The 21,129-nt window shown below is 38.0% G+C and overlaps 3 protein-coding genes across 3 annotated transcripts in view; 2 read left to right on the top strand and 1 right to left on the bottom strand.

Moving 5' to 3' along the window:
• LOC117596825 (mucin-2-like) overlaps positions 1-3,057 on the top strand; it is a 30,625-nt gene extending 27,568 nt beyond the window's left edge. Inside the window, exons 13-15 of the mRNA XM_053232332.1 lie at positions 803-910; positions 1,877-1,984; positions 2,946-3,057. Coding sequence (XP_053088307.1) covers positions 803-910; positions 1,877-1,984; positions 2,946-3,057 — 328 coding nt within the window. The remainder of the gene's footprint in view (positions 1-802; positions 911-1,876; positions 1,985-2,945) is intronic.
• Positions 3,058-4,474: 1,417 nt separating this feature from the next.
• On the top strand, positions 4,475-7,467 carry LOC113524725 (uncharacterized). The gene is made up of 6 exons (XM_034302587.2): positions 4,475-4,574; positions 4,751-4,929; positions 5,021-5,142; positions 5,251-5,312; positions 6,618-6,897; positions 7,142-7,467. Exons 1-6 carry the CDS (start codon positions 4,495-4,497, stop codon positions 7,235-7,237), a joined length of 819 nt encoding a protein of 272 aa, XP_034158478.2. The 5' UTR covers positions 4,475-4,494; the 3' UTR covers positions 7,238-7,467.
• A 7,855-nt stretch (positions 7,468-15,322) lies between these two features.
• Positions 15,323-20,885, bottom strand: LOC128318029 (uncharacterized). Its single transcript, XM_053232768.1, has 6 exons — positions 20,789-20,885; positions 20,418-20,596; positions 20,107-20,228; positions 19,941-20,002; positions 16,705-16,984; positions 15,323-16,448 (listed from the first exon to the last, which is right to left on the bottom strand). Exons 1-6 carry the CDS (start codon positions 20,866-20,868, stop codon positions 16,368-16,370), a joined length of 804 nt encoding a protein of 267 aa, XP_053088743.1. The 5' UTR covers positions 20,869-20,885; the 3' UTR covers positions 15,323-16,367.
• Positions 20,886-21,129: the final 244 nt, after the last annotated feature.

Below are 21,129 nucleotides of genomic sequence, written 5' to 3'. Positions count from 1 at the left end.
AATGCTTTGTCTTTTCAGATCTAGTTCAGCTGTGGTTCAGACCAGGATGGTCTTCAATTCCTCCTCTCCTGTTCCCACTGAGAGTTTGGTCCTCAGTACAACCCAGACTCTTCTGAATGCTCGACTCACAAACCTCACTGACTCTGTAAAAGTGCTGAACTTCACCTATGAGAGTATGTTTTCTTTACTAATAACATAATTACAAACTATACAAATTATTGTCTCATCACTGTGAAGTCTTTATCAGCCATTCTAAAGCACAATTTATTTGTTCCACAGAAATTTCAGACACCTCCTATGCACTCAACTTCACATTCAACATCAGTAACATCAGCATGCCAGAGAACCCTGAGCTCAGGAATGACACCTACAAGCAAGTGAAGAGCATCATCAACAACGCTGTGAGTGTACATGATCAAATGCATAACGACATTCTAATGAATGTCCAGAGATGGTGTTGGATTCATTTGCAGAATTTTAGTTAAAATAGCTGTAAAAAAATTAAATAGTCCAAAAAGTCACTAGTTTAAAACTTTTTTTAAATTCTAAGGTAAAAAAAGGTTCCAAAATCACTACAATGGAATGTTGTTACACTAGCTTAAAATAAAATTGATTAATTGTCTTTCTTTCTCCAGCTAAACACACTTCTAAATGAACCTGGTGCAGAACCATTCCAACCCCAGAGCTCTTTCTTCACGTAAGTTCACAGCTGTATTCTTTCCAGTCTGAAAATACCTTTCGGTAATTCTTATTGTAAAGTGAATTGTATTGTGACGTTTGTGCTTTCTTCTACTGATAACAGGAGTTCAGGAAACCAGGTTAATGGTGACATGGAGTACCACTTCCAAGATGGAGACACTAAAACACCAGCAGCCTTCCTGAATGAGCTTAAAGCCCAGAGCACACCTATGTAAGTGTCCTGATATTAATTTCACAAGTTTGCATTTAATCAGTGTGTTCTCACCCTCTGTGTATAATGTCTGTTTATTTATGTATAATTAATAACTGATCATTTCAAACGTGTATTTAATGGAGAATTTAATTTTCATCTGGATAGTGAAAAACCGTCACCATAATGCTTTGTCTTTTCAGATCTGGTTCAGCTGTGGTTCAGACCAGGATGGTCTTCAATTCCTCCTCTCCTGTTCCCACTGAGAGTTTGGTCCTCAGTACAACCCAGACTCTTCTGAATGCTCGACTCACAAACCTCACTGACTCTGTAAAAGTGCTGAACTTCACCTATGAGAGTATGTTTTCTTTACTAATAACATAATTACAAACTATACAAATTATTGTCTCATCACCGTGAAGTCTTTATCAGCCATTCTAAAGCACAATTTATTTGTTCCACAGAAATTTCAGACACCTCCTATGCACTCAACTTTGCATTCAACATCAGTAACATCAGCATGCCAGAGAACCCTGAGCTCAGGAATGACACCTACAAGCAAGTGAAGAGCATCATCAACAACGCTGTGAGTGTACATGATCAAATGCATAACGACATTCTAATGAATGTCCAGAGATGGTGTTGGATTCATTTGCAGAATTTTAGTTAAAATAGCTGTAAAAAAATTAAATAGTCCAAAAAGTCACTAGTTTAAAACTTTTTTTAAATTCTAAGGTAAAAAAAGGTTCCAAAATCACTACAATGGAATGTTGTTACACTAGCTTAAAATAAAATTGATTAATTGTCTTTCTTTCTCCAGCTAAACACACTTCTAAATGAACCTGGTGCAGAACCATTCCAACCCCAGAGCTCTTTCTTCACGTAAGTTCACAGCTGTATTCTTTCCAGTCTGAAAATACCTTTCGGTAATTCTTATTGTAAAGTGAATTGTATTGTGACGTTTGTGCTTTCTTCTACTGATAACAGGAGTTCAGGAAACCAGGTTAAAGGTGACATGGAGTACCACTTCCAAGATGGAGACACTAAAACACCAGCAGCCTTCCTGAATGAGCTTAAAGCCCAGAGCACACCTATGTAAGTGTCCTGATATTAATTTCACAAGTTTGCATTTAATCAGTGTGTTCTCACCCTCTGTGTATAATGTCTGTTTATTTATGTATAATTAATAACTGATCATTTCAAACGTGTATTTATTGGAGAATTTAATTTTCATCTGGATAGTGAAAAACCGTCACCATAATGCTTTGTCTTTTCAGATCTGGTTCAGCTGTGGTTCAGACCAGGATGGTCTTCAATTCCTCCTCTCCTGTTCCCACTGAGAGTTTGGTCCTCAGTACAACCCAGACTCTTCTGAATGCTCGACTCACAAACCTCACTGACTCTGTAAAAGTGCTGAACTTCACCTACGAGAGTATGTTTTCTTTACTAATAACATAATTACAAACTATACAAATTATTGTCTCATCACTGTGAAGTCTTTATCAGCCATTCTAAAGCACAATTTATTTGTTCCACAGAAATTTCAGACACCTCCTATGCACTCAACTTCACATTCAACATCAGTAACATCAGCATGCCAGAGAACCCTGAGCTCAGGAATGACACCTACAAGCAAGTGAAGAGCATCATCAACAACGCTGTGAGTGTACATGATCAAATGCATAACGACATTCTAATGAATGTCCAGAGATGGTGTTGGATTCATTTGCAGAATTTTAGTTAAATTAGCTGCAAAAAAATTAAATAGTCCAAACAGTCACTAGTTTAAAACTTTTTTTTATATTGTAAGGCAAAAAAGTTTCAAAATCACTACAATGGAATGTTGTTACACTAGCTTAAAATAAAATTGATTAATTATCTTTCTCCAGCTAAACACACTTCTAAATGAACCTGGTGCAGAACCATTCCAACCCCAGAGCTCTTTCTTCACGTAAGTTCACAGCTGTATTCTTTCCAGTCTGAAAATACCTTTCGGTAATTCTTATTGTAAAGTGAATTGTATTGTGACGTTTGTGCTTTCTTCTACTGATAACAGGAGTTCAGGAAACCAGGTTAATGGTGACATGGAGTACCACTTCCAAGATGGAGACACTAAAACACCAGCAGCCTTCCTGAATGAGCTTAAAGCACAGAGCACACCTGTGTAAGTGTCCTGATATTAATTTCACAAGTTTGCATTTAATCAGTGTGTTCTCACCCTCTGTGTATAATGTCTGTTTATTTATGTATAATTAATAACTGATCATTTCAAACGTGTATTTAATGGAGAATTTAATTTTCATCTGGATAGTGAAAAACCGTCACCATAATGCTTTGTCTTTTCAGATCTGGTTCAGCTGTGGTTCAGACCAGGATGGTCTTCAATTCCTCCTCTCCTGTTCCCACTGAGAGTTTGGTCCTCAGTGCAACCCAGACTCTTCTGAATGCTCGACTCACAAACCTCACTGACTCTGTAAAAGTGCTGAACTTCACCTACGAGAGTATGTTTTCTTTACTAATAACATAATTACAAACTATACAAATTATTGTCTCATCACCGTGAAGTCTTTATCAGCCGTTCTAAAGCACAATTTATTTGTTCCACAGAAATTTCAGACACCTCCTATGCACTCAACTTTGCATTCAACATCAGTAACATCAGCATGCCAGAGAACCCTGAGCTCAGGAATGACACCTACAAGCAAGTGAAGAGCATCATCAACAACGCTGTGAGTGTACATGATCAAATGCATAACGACATTCTAATGAATGTCCAGAGAAGGGTTTGGATTCATTTGCAGAATTTTAGTTAAATTAGCTGCAAAAAAATTAAATAGTCCAAACAGTAACATTAAACATAGATGTGCAAAGCAGTTCAGAGTTGAGGTGAGGCTGACCTCCTGTGGTTGGTGGGAGCATTACAGGTAGTGGCTGTTAGATTCCTCTGTTCAGAATATATTCTAGTGATACACATCTATACACATGTAGTGTATTTACAAATTACAACATACACTTAACCTTCATATTAGAAATAATTTTATTTAAAATCAAAAAAATCTAAATTCAAATCTAAAATCTAATTTCAAATACAGTGTGACCTCTATATCCTTCAGTTGAAAAAAAATTTTAAGGTTCTAAATCACTACATATTCAAGATTCAAAGTATTTATTATCATGTGCGCAGTCAGGAAAACCAAGTTTCCCTGTACAATGAAATTCTTTCTTTGCTGTCCACATTGAATGCCAAGATAAATGCAAACTATGTAGAAAATAAAAACAGACATACACATACATACAAACAAACATAAAGTGTAACTATGTTGCAGAAGTAGATATATATATATATATATATACAGTGAAATATTCTTGCAGTAGCTTAAAATAAAACTGATTATTTATCTTTCTTTCTCCAGCTAAACACACTTCTAAATGAACCTGGTGCAGAACCATTCCAACCCCAGAGCTCTTTCTTCACGTAAGTTCACAGCTGTATTCATTTTCTATAATTTCTTTCTGTGCTTCTTCCTATAAAGTTAAACAGCGTTTTGAAATTTTTTATTTCTTCTACTATTAACAGGAGTTCAGGAAACCAGGTTAAAGGTGACATGAAGTACCACTTCCAAGATGGAAACACCAAAACGCCAGCAGCCTTCCTGAATGAGCTTAAAGCCCAGAGCACACCTATGTAAGTGAAGTCTCCATTTTTAATCCAAGTGTTCTCACATTGTGTGATAAATGCCATTCCTTATAATTAATTCTTTAGCCTTTATTTACCTAATGAGTGGATAGCTACACTTCTATATTTCCTTCTTATTCTTGAGGCATTTTATTAATTATATCTTATCTTTTCTCCTACTTCAGATTGGGGAATGTCCTGATATACATTCGTCTAGTTTTTAAGAACTTGTCCAGAGTCCCTACTGAGGCTGAGGTTCTCAAAGCTGCTAATGCTCTGCTGGATGCAAAGATCAGAAGAGCACGAGATCTTACAACACAAAAACTGAACGAACCTGTGAGCATACAGAATGTCACCTATCAGAGTGAGTCTTTAAATTGTAATTTAAAATGTTTTAAATCAAATGTATTTTCTCTGAAAGCCTCTTATATATAATTTCATTATCTTCCTTTTAGAAACTGACAGCAACTCATACATTATCAACTTTGGATTCCAAATCAGTGATGTGAACATCTCCAAGGACATCCAGCTGAGGAGCGAAACATATGATTTAATCCAAAGCACCATCAACAGCCTGGTAAGTCTAAGCCACTGTTCTCTTCCCAAAATTATTTTAAACAGTAAAATAAAAATTTACTTTGACCATGTTTATTTAAAAAAATTTTACCCCTTTTTTTTTTTTTAGCTGAACACTATTCTGAGTGATAAAAATGCTACTCCTTTTGTCTTCCCACGAGCAAACTACACGTAAGTTCCTTCTTTCTGCATCTCAAGTGCTGCTTTACAAAATATGTAAAAAATAGAAAATTTGCACGTTGTCTTTAAAGAAGGAAATAGAAAAATTATCTCTGAAATACTGATTTAGGAAATCTCTCTGTGCTGGAGCCATTGCACTAAACTGGAAGGTTTCATGACATTGACTAATATGAGCAGATCTTTCACCATTGGAGAGAACTGTTGGAATGAGTAGTCTTAGCATGAGCAGATTGTCAAGAATGTCAGAGATGGTACCATTAGGATGCAACTAACTTTCACCAGAATAGTTTAGTAATAGAGGTAATGGACTTAATATGTGAAATACCTTAATATTCTGGAAGGATTTAGAGGTTTTCTTACAAACAGGTTGGATAGAAGTGTAGATTTATCATGTAAATCATGAGTAAACAACACCAAAGAGCAGAGCGATACTCAGAAAAGTAGAACACAATAAGTCGGATGATCTGGACTGGACTGGGCTAGGCAAAAACTCAAATAACTAGGTCCACAAATTTAAAACAGGGAAAGTAAGGCACAATACAAACAAAGTTTACTGACATCACCCTCAAACAGCAGGCGTGGGACTGCACAACGATCTGGCGAAAGTCTTTGTTAATTTAGGAATTGTGTGTGAGGGTGGAGTTGGCGGTTGTGTGGTGGCAGTTGGGATGCGAGTTGCTCTGAACACACCTTACTTTTACTTGCATCCACTATATATCATTGCGCCTTTTCTGTGTATTGAAATCATCTCCATATATGACATCCCCCTTCACATGCATATAAACCTGTGTCATGCTGACAGGTAGACCACTTAGAATAAATAACACAGAGTCTTTCTGGTAACTTAAGTCTTCTTTGCCTCATTTTTGGTGTTATTGCTCCACCTAGTGGATTTTTACAACCAAGATTTTCCATTTACACCTTTTATGCCTCAGGCTGCACTAGGAAATGGGTATCGCCCATGCATAATATATGCTTGTCTCATGTCGAAACATAGTCTGATATCCTTGCCCACCTTGGGGACTATCACAACTGTATACATGGAGTTGCCAGGCTCAATAATATCTATCTCCCAGGTAGAAAGGAATGTGTGGTTGCTTTAGTCAAGTAAAGTCTTGTTCTGTGAGAAAAAACATGTTAGGCTTTATCTGGAATATTTCATCAGTGACAGATAGTTCAGAGCTGTAAATTTTAAATAGTTCATTGTCAAAGCCATAGGGCACAGGACACCATATGTAATTTACATCAGAACTGAATACAGACTCTTTTAAAATCATGATTTTTCTTTTCCTCCAGGTTTAATGGTACAGTCGTTGTGGCTGATTCAGAATACGTCTTTGTGGAAGGTGAAACCAAGTGGACACCAAGTGGATTTCTTTCTGCAATACTCAACATTAGCGGTCTGTCGAACTTCACCACTCCTGCTGCTCAAACAACGCCCCCTGTCCATGTAGTCCTGAGGCCCACAGTCCAAATAAACAACACCACCTCTGGGGGAAATGCTGCATGGATCCTGGCCATCATTATCCCCTGCAGTATAGTCATTATTCTCATACCGTGCTGGATTCTGCTCTGCGTAAGTGTCAATTAAATCTCTTCTAAACTCTAAATTTAGTGTGATATTTGGCATGAAATATACCCTGTGTTCATGAATGTCAGTAAAAGTAAAAATAATCTTCATATATTTTTATCAGTTGCATGCACTGACTAAAGTTATTTAATTATTTAATTAATTGCAGCAACATGTGAATAGCTAATCAGAATCTCTCCTGTATTCTCCCTTGTCTCTCTTTTTTTAACTTTCTCTCTATTTCTCTCAGTGTCTGCTGTGTGGCTGCTGTGCTGGTTTAAGGAGGCGCTACAACAGAAGACGGTCCTACAATGTTCAATACACAACACGAAATGGACTCTTTTAAAAACTGTTTGAATGTAAAATAATTTCACCAAAATATTATGTGTAATTATTACAATCTATTTTATTTATAGTTTATTTTGTATTTGTTTATCTATTTAATTATTTCACCCATTTCATTCTATTTTATTTATGCTTTTTACATAATTAATTTTCTTTCATAAAAATTAAGCTATATACAGTCTATTAAAGTGAATAATTAAACAGGATAAGGTATATATTTTGTCTAAACTAATGTGCAGTTATATTGTAATCTAACTTATTTATTAATTTAACTTATTTATTAAGCCTATTTATAATAAAGCTTATGTCTATGAATGGGTATTGTTTTATTTTTATTTGATAAAGCATTAAGTTGGAGCAAAGTAATTTGTAATCTTAATTAAAATTAGTAATATTGATAACATTTATGATCCCCTCCAATAATATCTTCTCTACCACCCAACAATGGGTGTAGGGGTAAGGGAGAGTGCAGACAAAAGCATACAAAATACTTGAGTATGTATGTATCTGTATATGTATTTACATAAGTGAGTGCACTAGTGTCATGTTGAAAATTAAAACATAAATGGCTTCAAACTAAATTGGTAGTATTTCAAACAGCATGGAAGGAGAGCCTTCTGAGCTATAGAAAAGCTAGATCAATGTATCTCTCCACCCTAACAGAAGATAACAAAAATAATCCTAGATTCATATTTAATACTACAGAAAAATTAACTAGGAATAAGACCACAATAGAAACATGCACACCATCAATATGTAGCAGCAATGACTTCATGAATTCTTGCAATGAAAAATTTAAAGAATCAGGCAAAAAAAATTCAGACTATAAAGCTAGACAATTCTATAACTAACCCTGTACACAGTGAAATGAAACAGCGTTCCTCCAGGACCATACTGCTACATAAAACAACACAGAACTACACGAGACTACACATTACTACATAAAGTGCATGTGCAAAGGTGTGCAAACAGCACAATACAGTACAATAACTACTAAAAACAGGACAATAGGCACAATAAGAGACAGTGCAGTGCCAACCAGTACAGTTCTAGTGTGAAAGTGTCAGATATAAGAGGCAGTGCAAAAGAATAATAACAATATAATAAAATGCTGTGAATGTAAACACAACATATTATGGCATAGTATTCAGCAAATAAGCTTATACCACGTATGGGCATAACAGTTATTGTGGTAGCAGCCAGGTAGAGAGTACAGTAATGACAAGAAATATATACAATATTTTTGTAAATATAGTAGCAGCAAAAATGCAAGTCAATACAGAAATGTGCAAAAATTGCAAAAGGAGTGGGATGGTGTTCAGTTGAGTGTGTGTATGTGTGTGTGTTGTTAGTCCAGTCTCTGAGTATTGAGGAGTCTGATGGCTCAGGGGATGAAACTGTTGCACAGTCTGGCCGTGAGGCCCGAATGCTTCAGTACCTTTTGTCAGACGGCAGGGGGGTGAAGAGTTTGTGTGAGGGGTGCGTGTGGTTAGTTATCGTAAACATGGTGTTAGCTTCAACTTTTATGCTGATGACACACAATCCATTGTGGTGATGTACAGAGGCCAAATTGTGTCACTGTCCAAATACTTATGGACACGACTGTATCTAAGAATATCAATTCTTCCCTTACCACTGGCTATGTACCTAAACCTTTTAAACTAGGAGTTATCAAAAACAAGTGTTGGGTGTCCTTGCTTGTGTTGCTTGACCTTAGTGCAGCTTTTGATACCATTGATCATGCTATTCTCCTCGATAGACTAGAAAATGTAGTAGGCATTAAGGGAACGGCCCTTTCCTGGCTCAGGTCTTATTTGACTGATCGTTATCAGTTTGTAGATGTAAATGGTGACTTCTCTAGACATACTAAGGTAAAGTTTGGTGTTCCGCAAGGTTCTGTTTTAAGCCCACTGCTCTTTTCTTTATATATGCTACCTCTGGGCAAAATTATCCGTAAGCATGGTATTAGCTTCCACTGTTACGCTGAGGACACACAGTTGCATGTTTCAGCAAAGCCAGATGACAGACACCAGCTTAATAAAGTTGAGGAATGTGTAAAAGACATTAGAAACTGGATGCTTATTAACTTTCTCTTACTTAATTCTGACAAGACAGAAGTACTTGTACTAGGACCACATGCAGTTAGAAGTAAGCTTTCTGATTACATAATAACTCTGGATGACCTTTCTGTTTCATCATGTGCAGCAGTAAAAGACCTTGGTGTGATTATCGACTCTAGTCTTTCTTTTGAAGCTCATGTAGATAATATAACTAGGATTGCTTTCTTTCATCTCAGAAATATTGCTAAAATAAGAAATATATTGTCACTACACGATGCACAAAAATTAGTTCATGCTTTTGTTACCTCTAGATTAGATTACTGTAATGCCTTACTGTCTGGATGTTCCAGTAGGAGCATAAACAAGCTCCAGTTAGTCCAGAATGCAGCAGCGAGAGTCCTTACTACAACCAGAAGATATGACCACATCACCCCTATCTTATCCACACTGCATTGACTCCCAATCAAATTTCGTATTGATTATAAAATACTACTATTGACCTATAAAGCACTAAATGGTCTCGCGCCACAGTACCTGAACGAACTTTTGGTCTTTTATGATCCGTCACGCCTACTCAGATCAAAAGGTGCAGGCTATTTGTTGGTACCTCGAATAATGCGGGCTAGAGCTTTCTCTTACAAAGCCCCACAGTTATGGAACAGCCTTCCACTTAGTGTTCAGGGCTCAGACACAGTCTCAGTGTTTAAGTCGAGGCCGAAAACATATTTGTTTAGTCAAGCCTTTTGTGAATAGTTTTCTTAGGTACAGGGGCAGGTCTGGAGGGTTTCACAGGCATAGAGTGTTGTGGTGAGCTGGGATGTTTGGATGCTGTCGCCCCCCCACTCTCACGCGTTCACTCAGGTTTGTCGATGGTGGAGTGGCTGCTGCTTTATGTCCCAGGACTCCCTCATGTCTGTGTTAGCTTCTGGCTCTCCCTTTTAGTTATGCGGTCATAGCTAGTCTTGCCGGAGTCCCTGCTTGCTCTCTGCACGCAAAGTACATTGTGCTTAACCATTAGAGGACAAAAGCTCACCTAACAATCTCTCCCTCTCTCTCCATCTCTCCCTCACTCTCTGTTGAGCTACACACTCTACTTCTGAGATGCCAGTGATGCCAGTGATCCTGACCCCTTCTGCTCCTCCTCGCTGCCTGACCCATCCTGATGCCCTACTTCTGGTTGGAGTTCTCATCGGTTGAGTTCGCTCGCTGCTGCTGGGGGTGGCCCGATATGGACGGCCTGAAGAACTGTTTGGATGGCTGGGGATGGTGCCACCTGGGGGCTGTGGAGATAGCTTGGGGATCGCATATGGGGAGCTGTACTGTAATGGCTTGGGACTGCGATTGCTGTAGTGGCTTTGGGGCTGCAGTTGCCACAAGCACCTTCATACTCAGGACTCCATCAGTGGACAGTGGATAGATTTTAACCAGCCGGACTTCTTGCAAAAACTGTGATGAATTTATTGGTTGCACAATTGCACTATTTGTCCATATAGTACACAATAATAGAAGGGAATGGTTTATAATCGCACTATCCGTTGCACCCAGATGAGGATGGGTTCCCTTTTTGAGCCTGGTTCCTCTCAAGGTTTCTTCCTCATATCATCTCGGGGAGTTTTTCCTTGCCACCATCGCCACTGGCTTGCTCATTAGGGATAAATTCACAGTGATAAATTCAAATATTTACAATATATTTTTGTGAATCCATTTATTTCTATAAAGCTTCTTTGTGGCAATGTCCATTGTTAAAAGCGCTATACAAATAAAATTGAATTGAATTGAATGTGGCTCTTCTCACACTGCCCCACAGTAAACCCACACCTACACACGGTGGGCCTGCATGGGCATGTTTGCTGGGCATTTCAAAACAGTTAATATTTATCCATGTGGTGAATTTTGAAGAGTAAGGTTTAATTTGGATAGTAATGTATGTCAAAAAGATTTTGAATCTCAGGAACATCTTCAAATTCAAATTCCAAATTTTATTTGTCATACAACAATACACAGTACGACATGTAGTGAAATGCTTTTTTATGACTGTCTGTGACATAAAATAGAATTTACATAGAGTTACAAAATGGGAAAGTATTAAAAGAGAAAGTATACAAATATAACATGAGAATTTAAAGATGGTGGCAGCAACAATCTAATAAAGTGCTGATATCTGGAGTTGTTTTGTGCAACATAATGCTGTGCAACATTAAGCTGAGGTAGTTGTATGAAATTACATATATATAATAAATATTTATAAATAAAGGATAAGTGTAATACAGGATAAAATGGTTATTGAAGATGAATGAATATGTATTAAGGAATGTAGGTGGTGTGGGTGTTGTGAAAGCAAGTCCAAGCTCTAGTCCTTGGTGTTGTCCTGGTTGAGGGCCTGAATGGCCTGTGGGAAGAAGCTCCTCCTCGTTCTCTCTTTATTGGCCTTTAGGGAGCGGAAGCATCTCCCTGACCTCAACAGAGAGAAGAGTCCATTGTTCGGATGGCTAAGGTCCTTCACTATCTTCCTGGCCTTGGTCCAGCACCGCTTACTGTAGAGAGACTGCAGGTCAGGGAGCTCAGTATAGATGGTGCGCACAGCTGATCACATCACCCTCTTGGGAGCCCTGCTATCCTGCTTGGTGCTGTTCTCAAACCAGGCTGTGATGCTTCCTGTCAAGATGCTCTTAATAGTGCAGGTCCTTAAAAGGTAAAAGTAAAAGTAAAAGGTCCTTAGAACCTTAGTGGGCAGTTAAAGTCTCTTAAGCACCTAAGCTGGTAAAGACCCTGATGGGCCTTCTTCACGAGGGTGTTGATGTGACAGGACCATGACAGGTCCTGCGTGATGTGAACACCAAGGTACCGGAAAGTGTCCACTCTCACCACTGGGGCCCCGTTGATTTTAAGGGGTTGGTAGCTCCTCTCCTGCTTTGTGCTGAAGTCCACTATCAGCTCCTTTGTCTTGCTGAATTTCAGGAGGAGGTTGTTCTCCTAGCACCAGTTGTCCAGGCTTTTAATTTCTTCCAGGTAGGCCTTCTTGTCATTATCAGAGATCAGGCCCACCACAAGAGTGTCAACAGCAAGCTTGACAATTGTGGTAGAGTTGGAAGTGGCCACTCAGTCATAAGTGTGCAATGAGTACAGCAAAGTGAGGGAGGGTGAGACATGTCTGCCCACCAGAACTGCTTGCGGTCTGTCCATGAGGAAGTTGGAGATCCACTGACACAAAGACAGGCTATGTCCCAGGAACTCCAACTTGGTGGTCAGTTTGGATGGAATTATAGTGTTAAATGCTGAACTGTAGTCAACAAAGAGCATTTTAACATGATTTCCCTTCCTGATGTCCAGATGGCTCAGGGTTGTCTGTAGGAGGTATGTGATGGCATCCTCGGTAGTGCGATTGGGACGGTATGTGAATTGTACTTGGTTCAAGGTGTCAGGTAATGAGGAGGTTATGAAGTCTCTGACCAGCCTTTCAAAGAACTTCATCACAACTGAGGTCAAGGCTACTGGGCGATAGTCACTGAGGCAGTCGAGTTGAGGTTTATTTGGGACAGGAACGATAATGGACTGTTTGAAGCATGTGGGGATTACCGACTGTTTTAGCTGGTCAGTGTAGGCTCTAAGGACCTGACCTGAGATGCCATCTAGTCCTGCTGCCTTCCCGGTGTTCACTCTCCTGAAAGGCTTCAGTTATTTTTCTCAGTCCCTGCTACAGGCTCCTAGAACCACAATGTTGGAACTATGACTCTAGTTTCCTCTCATAGTACTGCTCTGCGCACGTTGTAGGATGCAGCCTTGTACTCGTCCATGTTCCTGGTGATGAGCCCCCCATTATAGGCAACAGTGTGAAACTTCAGAGCATCGCGGATGTTTTTATCCACCCATGGCTTCTGGTTAGGAAATGTTCTGATAATGGTTTTGTGGAATGTATCATCTGCTAGTTTCCTAATAAATCACGTTGATGTCATCAGAGCTATGCCTGAAAACGTCCCAGTCTGCATCATCTAGAGCATTCTGCAAAGTGGCCACTGACTTGTCTGTCCAGCACGCGATCTCCCTCTGAACCGAGCTTCGTGTTTCAGCATTTGTTTGTATCTAGATATAAGGAAGATGGCAGCATGGTCCGATTTCCCAAATGGTGGATGAGACTGTGCCTTGTTGCTGTCTTTGAACAGAGTTTAGCAATGGTACAAGATCCTTTGGGCCTTGGTGGGGCAGTTGATGTGTTGGTGCAAGTTTGGCACTGTGGGCATGAGGTTGGTGCTGTTAAAGTCCCCAGCCACAAAGAGCACAGCATCCTGGTGATGAGTCTGGTGTTGAGTGAGAGCCTCATGTAGTTCACATAAAGTAGTGTCTGTGTCAGCCTGAGATGGAATATAAATGGCACTGACCATGACAGAGGTAAATTCCCAAGGAAGTAGGAAGGTAGAAAGGGTGACATTTGATGGTCAGGAGCTCCAGGTTGGGTGATCAGGAGCACGTGAGAAGAACAATGCTTGAAAAACAATCTCCTGTTTACCATCAGACACACTCCACCTCCCCTTGACTTCCCAACTCCATTGTTCTGTCCATGCGGTAAACAGAGAAGAACTCGGTCAGCTAGATGGCGTGGTCTGGTACCGCTAGGTTCATGGTCTCTGTGAAGCAGAGGAGGTTGAGGTCATCGAGCTTGTTCTCCAGATAATGAACATTGGCTTGCAGGATGCTAGGCATGGGAGCACAGTGTGCGCGAATCCTCAGCCTGTTCCTGACACCGGCTTGTTTCCCTTGGGGCTGCCACTTCGGGTCACATCCTTCGTTCCTTCTCAGGATCCTTCTCTTTTCTACACTTGTAATATTGCTCAGCTCTTTTGGGACAGAATGCGTGAGTGGTTAGTTACAAAGAATGTAATACCTTGTTTTGAATTTTACATTGTTAGGTTCGGTGTTGAATAAAGGGGTTGAATTTTTATATAATAATATAATAGTATAATATTTTGATTAATTTTACATACACAAATGTAGATATGTTAAATTTGCTCCAAGTTTCATGGCCTTTAAAAATGACTTGAAAATTTTCTTTCAATCCTTAAAACAACAGAGAGAATTATTTTCGCTACTTGTTAAATTATGCTGCTTGTATTTATTGTTGGTGTGCTCAACAATGATAATGGTTGTTTGTTACTTGAAGACATTTATATAAAAATTAAAAAAAAAAAAGGCTGAGGGCTGTAATTAAATAAAAAAGGTGCTTCCACAAAGTATTACTTTAGGGGTGTGCACACTTATGCAACCAGGTTATTGTAAGGTTTTTGTTTTTCCCCAAAAGTTTTCCTGATTATTTTTCACTTTGTTTTGTAGGTTTCAACTTTACATTAAAGATAAAAAAGATCTGACATTATTTATTTATCTTATTTTTTTAACAGGAGTGTGTAGACTCTTTATATCTACTGTATAGTCAAGTCTTAATCTTTTGGCAGAGGCAACCATGAAAAAATAAAATACCCTTGTACTTGAAAGAATTTATAATGACATTAATCTTCACCTCATCAACAAACTAGCCCCAAAGCATCAGTAATCCACTTCCATATTTTACCGTGGCCTTTTGGTCGATCTTCCTTACTTGTAGCCAAGAATTTCACATCAGCCCAGGAAATTCCTTTAGCATTCTCCCTTTGGTTTGTTCTAGTAATGGCAAAATGAAGCTTTCTGAAGCAATGAAGCTTTCCTCCCAACTGATTTGCAAAAGAGCTCATTACTCAAAGCTTGTTAACACAGTGCACACTGTAACAACTAGTGGTCAAAAGGATGAAGTGCAGATAAGAATCTGTTTTGCCCTGTGCATCTGTACAAGGCAACTGGTAACATAATGCTGTGTAAAGAAAAAAAACAATGTCTTTATAGAATACATCTCAAATTGGTTACATATATTTACTTGTAACTGAGTTACTTATTTAGTCATATTTAACCCAGCCCTCTTTCATCGTGTTTTACTTCCTTGAACAAACCTCCAAACACACACCAGGTTTTTCTGAATCATTTATTCTGAATCTGTTTTGAATCACTCAGATGATTGAAGTTATTGAAAACTCAAAAATGAGTGCGTGGTAGTATTAGAGCAGGAAAACACTAAAAGGTCCAGGACAATGGGTTCTCCAGGACCAGAGCTGGGAACCTGTGTATAACCCTTGCTGCTCTACCATTTTGTGTGTGTGTGTGTGTGTGTGTGTGTGCTTTTGCCCTGACTGACTGGATTTTGTTGATAAAGTCTTCCAGCACAAGGATCCTCAACCACCATAGTAACATCCAAATAATTGTTTGTAATGTTTCCTGTCATTTTAGCAGGTCCTTTGAAGGATGCTAATAAGTATGTAGTTGAGTGTATGTGCCAAATGGTTCCCTGAGTTCTGAAGGCAGAATTGAGGCTCTCAGTCACTGCTGTCTTATTAGAAAATGTCCTACTAAGTGGTGGGGGATGCTACCACTTTATTTTTATTCACATTATTTTTTGAGGCTTCTGAAAAGAATATTTCTACATTCACCAACCTCAGGCACAAGCACCTCTAACTCTTCTAGCTTCTCTGAAGTTGATTTAAATTAGGGTGTGCCTTATGCATATGAAATAATAAATAGTGTACAAACATGTAAATAGTGGATGGAGCTTCTTCTTCTTATGGTTGTTTTAACATATGCTCTCAAATCAACACTTGTTTTGATGTTGTATGACAGTTTCTTGAATCAGAAGCAGGTTTATTCATAGGTCATTCCAGGCGATTGAATCCATGCTTGTTTCTATGCAACTCTGGATAAGGGCCAATACTATTATAATTAATCCCAATTTGAAATTAACATAATTTAAAATGGATCATGAAAAATATCTTCAGTATTACTAAGTTTAATTTAAATGACAAATTATTTTGCCACAACTTGATGTATTATTGAATAACAAATCAGAATAAAATAAGAACTATTTAGAGACATCATTTGATAAGGCTTATTATAAATATCCTTAATAAATAATTTAAATATTAGGTACATTTGGGTTTGGAGTTACAAGTCATATTTTTATGAGCTTATTTTACACGTCTATTTTTAAAAGCGTCTGTTTCATGTTGTGCGTTGGACATTGTAGGACCGTCTTCTGTTGTAGCGCCTCCTTAAACCAGCACAGCAGCCACACAGCAGACACTGAGAGAAATAGAGAGAAAGTTAAAAAAAGAGACAAGGAGGAATATAGGAGAGATTCTGATTAGCTATTTATTCATTATTGTGATCGTGGTCAAATTAAAATAAAATTGTTTAATGGTTAAAATAAAATGGTTTTATTGCATGTAACTGATAAAAATATATAAGGAATATTTATTAATTTTACTTACATTTATGAACACAGAGTATATTCACGCCCTTAAATTTAGAGTTTGGAAGAGATTTAATTGACACTTACGCAGAGCAGAATCCAGCACGGTATGAGAATAATGACTATACTGCAGGGGATAATGATGGCCAGGATCCATGCAGCATTTCCCCCAGAGGTGCTGTTGTGTGCTTGGACTGTGGGCCTCAGGACTACATGGACAGGGGGGGTTGTTTGAGCAGCAGGAGTGGTGAAGTTCAACAGACCGCTAATGTTGAGTATTGCAGCAAGAAATCCACTTGGTGTCCACTTGGTTTCACCTTCCACAAAGATGAATTCTGAATCAGCCACAATGACTGTACCATTAATCCTGGAGGAAAAGAAAAATACAAATTTCCGATTCTGATTAAAAAAAGAGTCTGTATTCAGTTCTGAAAAAAATGTTAACTATGATGTCCTGTGCCCCATGGCAGTCATGTAGACCCCAGGTGGTGCTCAAGCACCTTCCCTTTTGGACTCTGACTAGGAAGTGCCCTTTTTGCAAGACAGTTTTTTTTTCTCTTTTTAATTTTATATTTTAGTTTTTATTTAAATTTGGCCCGTGGCATAAATTCTCAATTAAGTGTGTGCCTGACAACTGCATTTAAGTTCTAATTCTGCAAGACCACATGAGTCCCTGCCCCTGCCTCACAGTTAACACATGCAAATCGAGCACCCTGCAGAGCAGCATCCATGTCTCCCTGACTTGCCTTCATATCGTTACAGCCAGGTAATGATAGTGTTTGCCCTAAGCTTTGGCATTGTGTGTCACTGCTGTGAAACTAAACCACTAATAAAACATCTCAATACAGCCAGCCTAACTTAGGCAATAGTCCTCCCTTAAGCTTAACAACAAGCAAGCTAGTCTGACGTTGGCGTAAAATAGCGTCGTGCAGGGTCGGAAATGCCACCAAAATTCAAGATATGAACTGCCCCTTTATGAATTCTTGTTTTTTATATTTATAACAATAAGTTAAGCAATATCACATGAGCAAGAGTGCTGTTTTCCCGAATATCAGCACGATTGCAAATGTGATATTCATTTTATACAACAGTTCAACAAACAAGAAGTTAATATTAAGTGACAATTTTTAGACATAATATTGTTACTTTTGACTGTTTTTGCTATTAAAAAACAACCAAAAAAATATATTGAAATGATTCAGTGTTTTTGAATGAATCGGATGAGTCAATTATTCAATGACTCATTCAAAAAGACAGTCACTTGCTTCCTTCATGAATGAATCAGCTGTTTTGAATGAATTGGTTGAATGAATGATTCAGTGACTCACTTATTAAGACTCACTTATTCAAAATTTTTCTATTTAAAACATTAATCTCATAAGTTATTCTTATAGGTTATGAGTCATAACATTATATATGCATTTGTAATTGCAGTGTAAATACATTCATGCTACCTGTGAGCTGATCTCTGACCTCAGTACACAGAACGCACTTATTGTTTCACATGAACATAGGCCTACTTTGTAGTTTGGAGGGTATATGGGTTGGTTTATTATTTTATTTATTCAGAGAACAGACTTTTTCATTTTGTGTAAAGATTTGTTGATTTTGAATGGTTATTTATTTTATAGACCACTAAAGCATGCACAGTGTGGCATTGTTCTCTTTGTTGTTGCCTGTTCTTGTGATAGCCTATATGTAAAATGGTGAATGTTAAAGAGCATTGTATCTTTGCGAATTAGTAATTTTCTAAAAAGCTGTTGCGTATTAAACATCTGCATGTGTGTATGGGTATTAAAATAAATAAATAAATATGTAAATAATTTAATGTTCGACAGTATGTAACTTTATTTTTTATAAATAATTATGAGAGGGGTGCCAAAATGTCTGTGCACGGCCCTGCCCCATGGCTTTCATATACTGTCTGACTGCAAACTATTTAAAATTTACAGCTGTGAACTGTCTGTCACTGATAAAGCACCACTGATCAGTGAATAAATCTCCCATATAAAGCTTAACATGTTCTTTCTCACAGAGTCTTGGAAGCAGAGTGATGAATTTATTCATCTGGCACATTTTGCCCATTCCTGAACGCTACTTGTCTCTTCTCTGATTCTACAAACCCTAATGTACAGTATAAAATTCTTGTTGGGGTTCATGCCTAGTTGCTATAATGGCCTTTGCAGTCTCTTCTGTCCAGGTGACTGCTGTTAAAGTGCTTAAGTGGGTCTGATGGTCTGAGTGGTGTACAGTTGCATAGTTGAAAACCAAATCAAAGAGACACTGCTCTTTAATTCACATTGCCAGCAGGTTCTCCTCTTCCACCTGTTGCATGAACACTGGTGATTCTACTTTACAAAATGTGATTATAGAGACACAGACAACCATAGTCCAAGGTATTACAAGTGCCAAGGTGACAACATCAAAGCAAAATTCAAAGTATAGTCATTAATAAAATAGTTATTTATGTCATTAGTGACATCAGGGTACATCGATCAGAGATCACCAAGAGTAATTTTATCTCAGTCAGTATTATCATAATGTGCCATCCCTGCATGGTGCTGTAAAATCTACTCCAGGTTAATGTTTCAGGTTGAGTTGTAAGTTGTGTGTGTTGTCTTGCAAACAGGGTCAGGTTTCTTAGGACACTTTTTCTCATTGACCTTGTCTGTTAAAGAGGTGCTGCTCTCCTGTCTACAAATCTGGTGAATGATGTTAGTGTATGTAGTCCTTGACATGTCAGGACCCAAGCAAACATACTGAAGAAACCATATCCTATCTGCCTTGAGACATCACATATGTTCCAATATATAGTCACAGTGTCTGTCTCACATAATGATGAAGTATAATGGGGAAAAACAATAAAAAAGACATGTAAAAAAAATAGGAATCACAGATCATAGTTTTCATTTATTTTGTCACTAATAGCACTGCTGAAACAATGTACACCCATGATCTTCAGCTGAGAACTACAAACCATGCCTGATCCGCCCTTTCACAATCTCCAGACTTTTGATTTCACATGAGGTTATCAAGTTTACATTAACCCAATCCAGTCTGCTGACTTACAATTCTTGACTATTGATTCTGCTCATTCTAATATTAGACTCGTACCAACAGTTCTCAGCAATACTGAAATATCTACTCATATAGTTCAATGTCATGAAACTTTCCAGTTTAATGTAAATCTCCAGCACAGAGAGATTTCCTAAATCAGTATCTCAAAGATAACTTTTATTTTCTTCTTTAAAGACAATGTTCAAAATAACTGTTTTTTGACAATGTTGTAAGGCAAGCAGTGGGTGCAAAAAGACATCACTTACAGGTAGTTTGCTCGTGGGAAGTCAAACGAATGAGCACCTTTTGCATTCAGAATAGTGTTCAGCTAAAAAAATGGGGTAAAAATATTTTTAAATGTATATGGTCAAATTAAATGTTATTTTACTGTGTAAAGTAATTTTGGGATAGAGAACAATGGCTTACACATACCAGGCTGTTGATGCTGTTTTGGATTATATCATATGTTATGTTCATCAGCTGGATGTCCTTGGAGATGTTCACATCACGGATTTGGAATGCAAAGCTGATAAAGTATGAGTTGCTGTCAATTTCTTAAAGGAAGACAATAAACAACATTCTGAATGAAAATTACTTGTGATATTGTATTAAGTACTACGGTAAAAAAAAATACATTATGGTGTTTATATTGCTTTGGAGGTATACCCAAAGGGCTATCGTAGATAATACAATACATATATTTATTGCATTTTAAGGACAGACTAATAAAAAGAGAGACTCACTCTGATAGGTGACGTTCTGTATGCTCACAGGTTCGTTCAGTTTTTGTGTTGTAAGATCTCGCACTGTTCTGGCATTTGGTTCCAGCAGAGCATTAGCAGCTTTGAGAACCTCAGCCTCAGTGGGTACTCTGGTCAAGTTCTTAAAAACTAGACGAATGTGTATCAGGACGTTCCCCAATCTGAAGAGGGAGAAAAGATAAGATATAATTAATGAAACACATAAAGAATGAGAGGAGTAGTTAGCCAATCATTAGGTAAATAAAGGCCATTGAGAGATAAACACAAAATAACAAAATCTGTGATTAATTATAACTGAATGGCATTTATCACACAATGTGAGAACTTATTGAAATTAATATCAGGACACTTACATAGGTGTGCTCTGGGCTTTAAGCTCATTCAGGAAGGCTGCTGGTGTTTTAGTGTCTCCATCTTGGAAGTGGTACTTCATGTCACCTTTAACCTGGTTTCCTGAACTCCTGTTATCAGTAGAAGAAGTTAAAAATTTCAAAACGCTGTTTAACTTTATAGGAAGAATCACAGAAAGAAATTATATTCAGAGTAGAAATGAATACAGCTGTGAACTTACGTGAAGAAGGAGCTCTGGGGTTGGAATGGTTCTGCACCAGGTTCATTTAGAAGTGTGTTTAGCTGGAGAAGGAAATATAATTAGTCAGTTTTTATGTGCGATATAAGAACATTCCATTGTACT

This window comes from Pangasianodon hypophthalmus, chromosome 3 (genome assembly GCF_027358585.1).
Source record: "Pangasianodon hypophthalmus isolate fPanHyp1 chromosome 3, fPanHyp1.pri, whole genome shotgun sequence".
NCBI lineage: Eukaryota > Metazoa > Chordata > Actinopteri > Siluriformes > Pangasiidae > Pangasianodon > Pangasianodon hypophthalmus.
The sequence above is the reverse complement of the archived record's forward strand: the minus strand, read 5'-3'. Positions and strand labels throughout refer to the sequence as shown.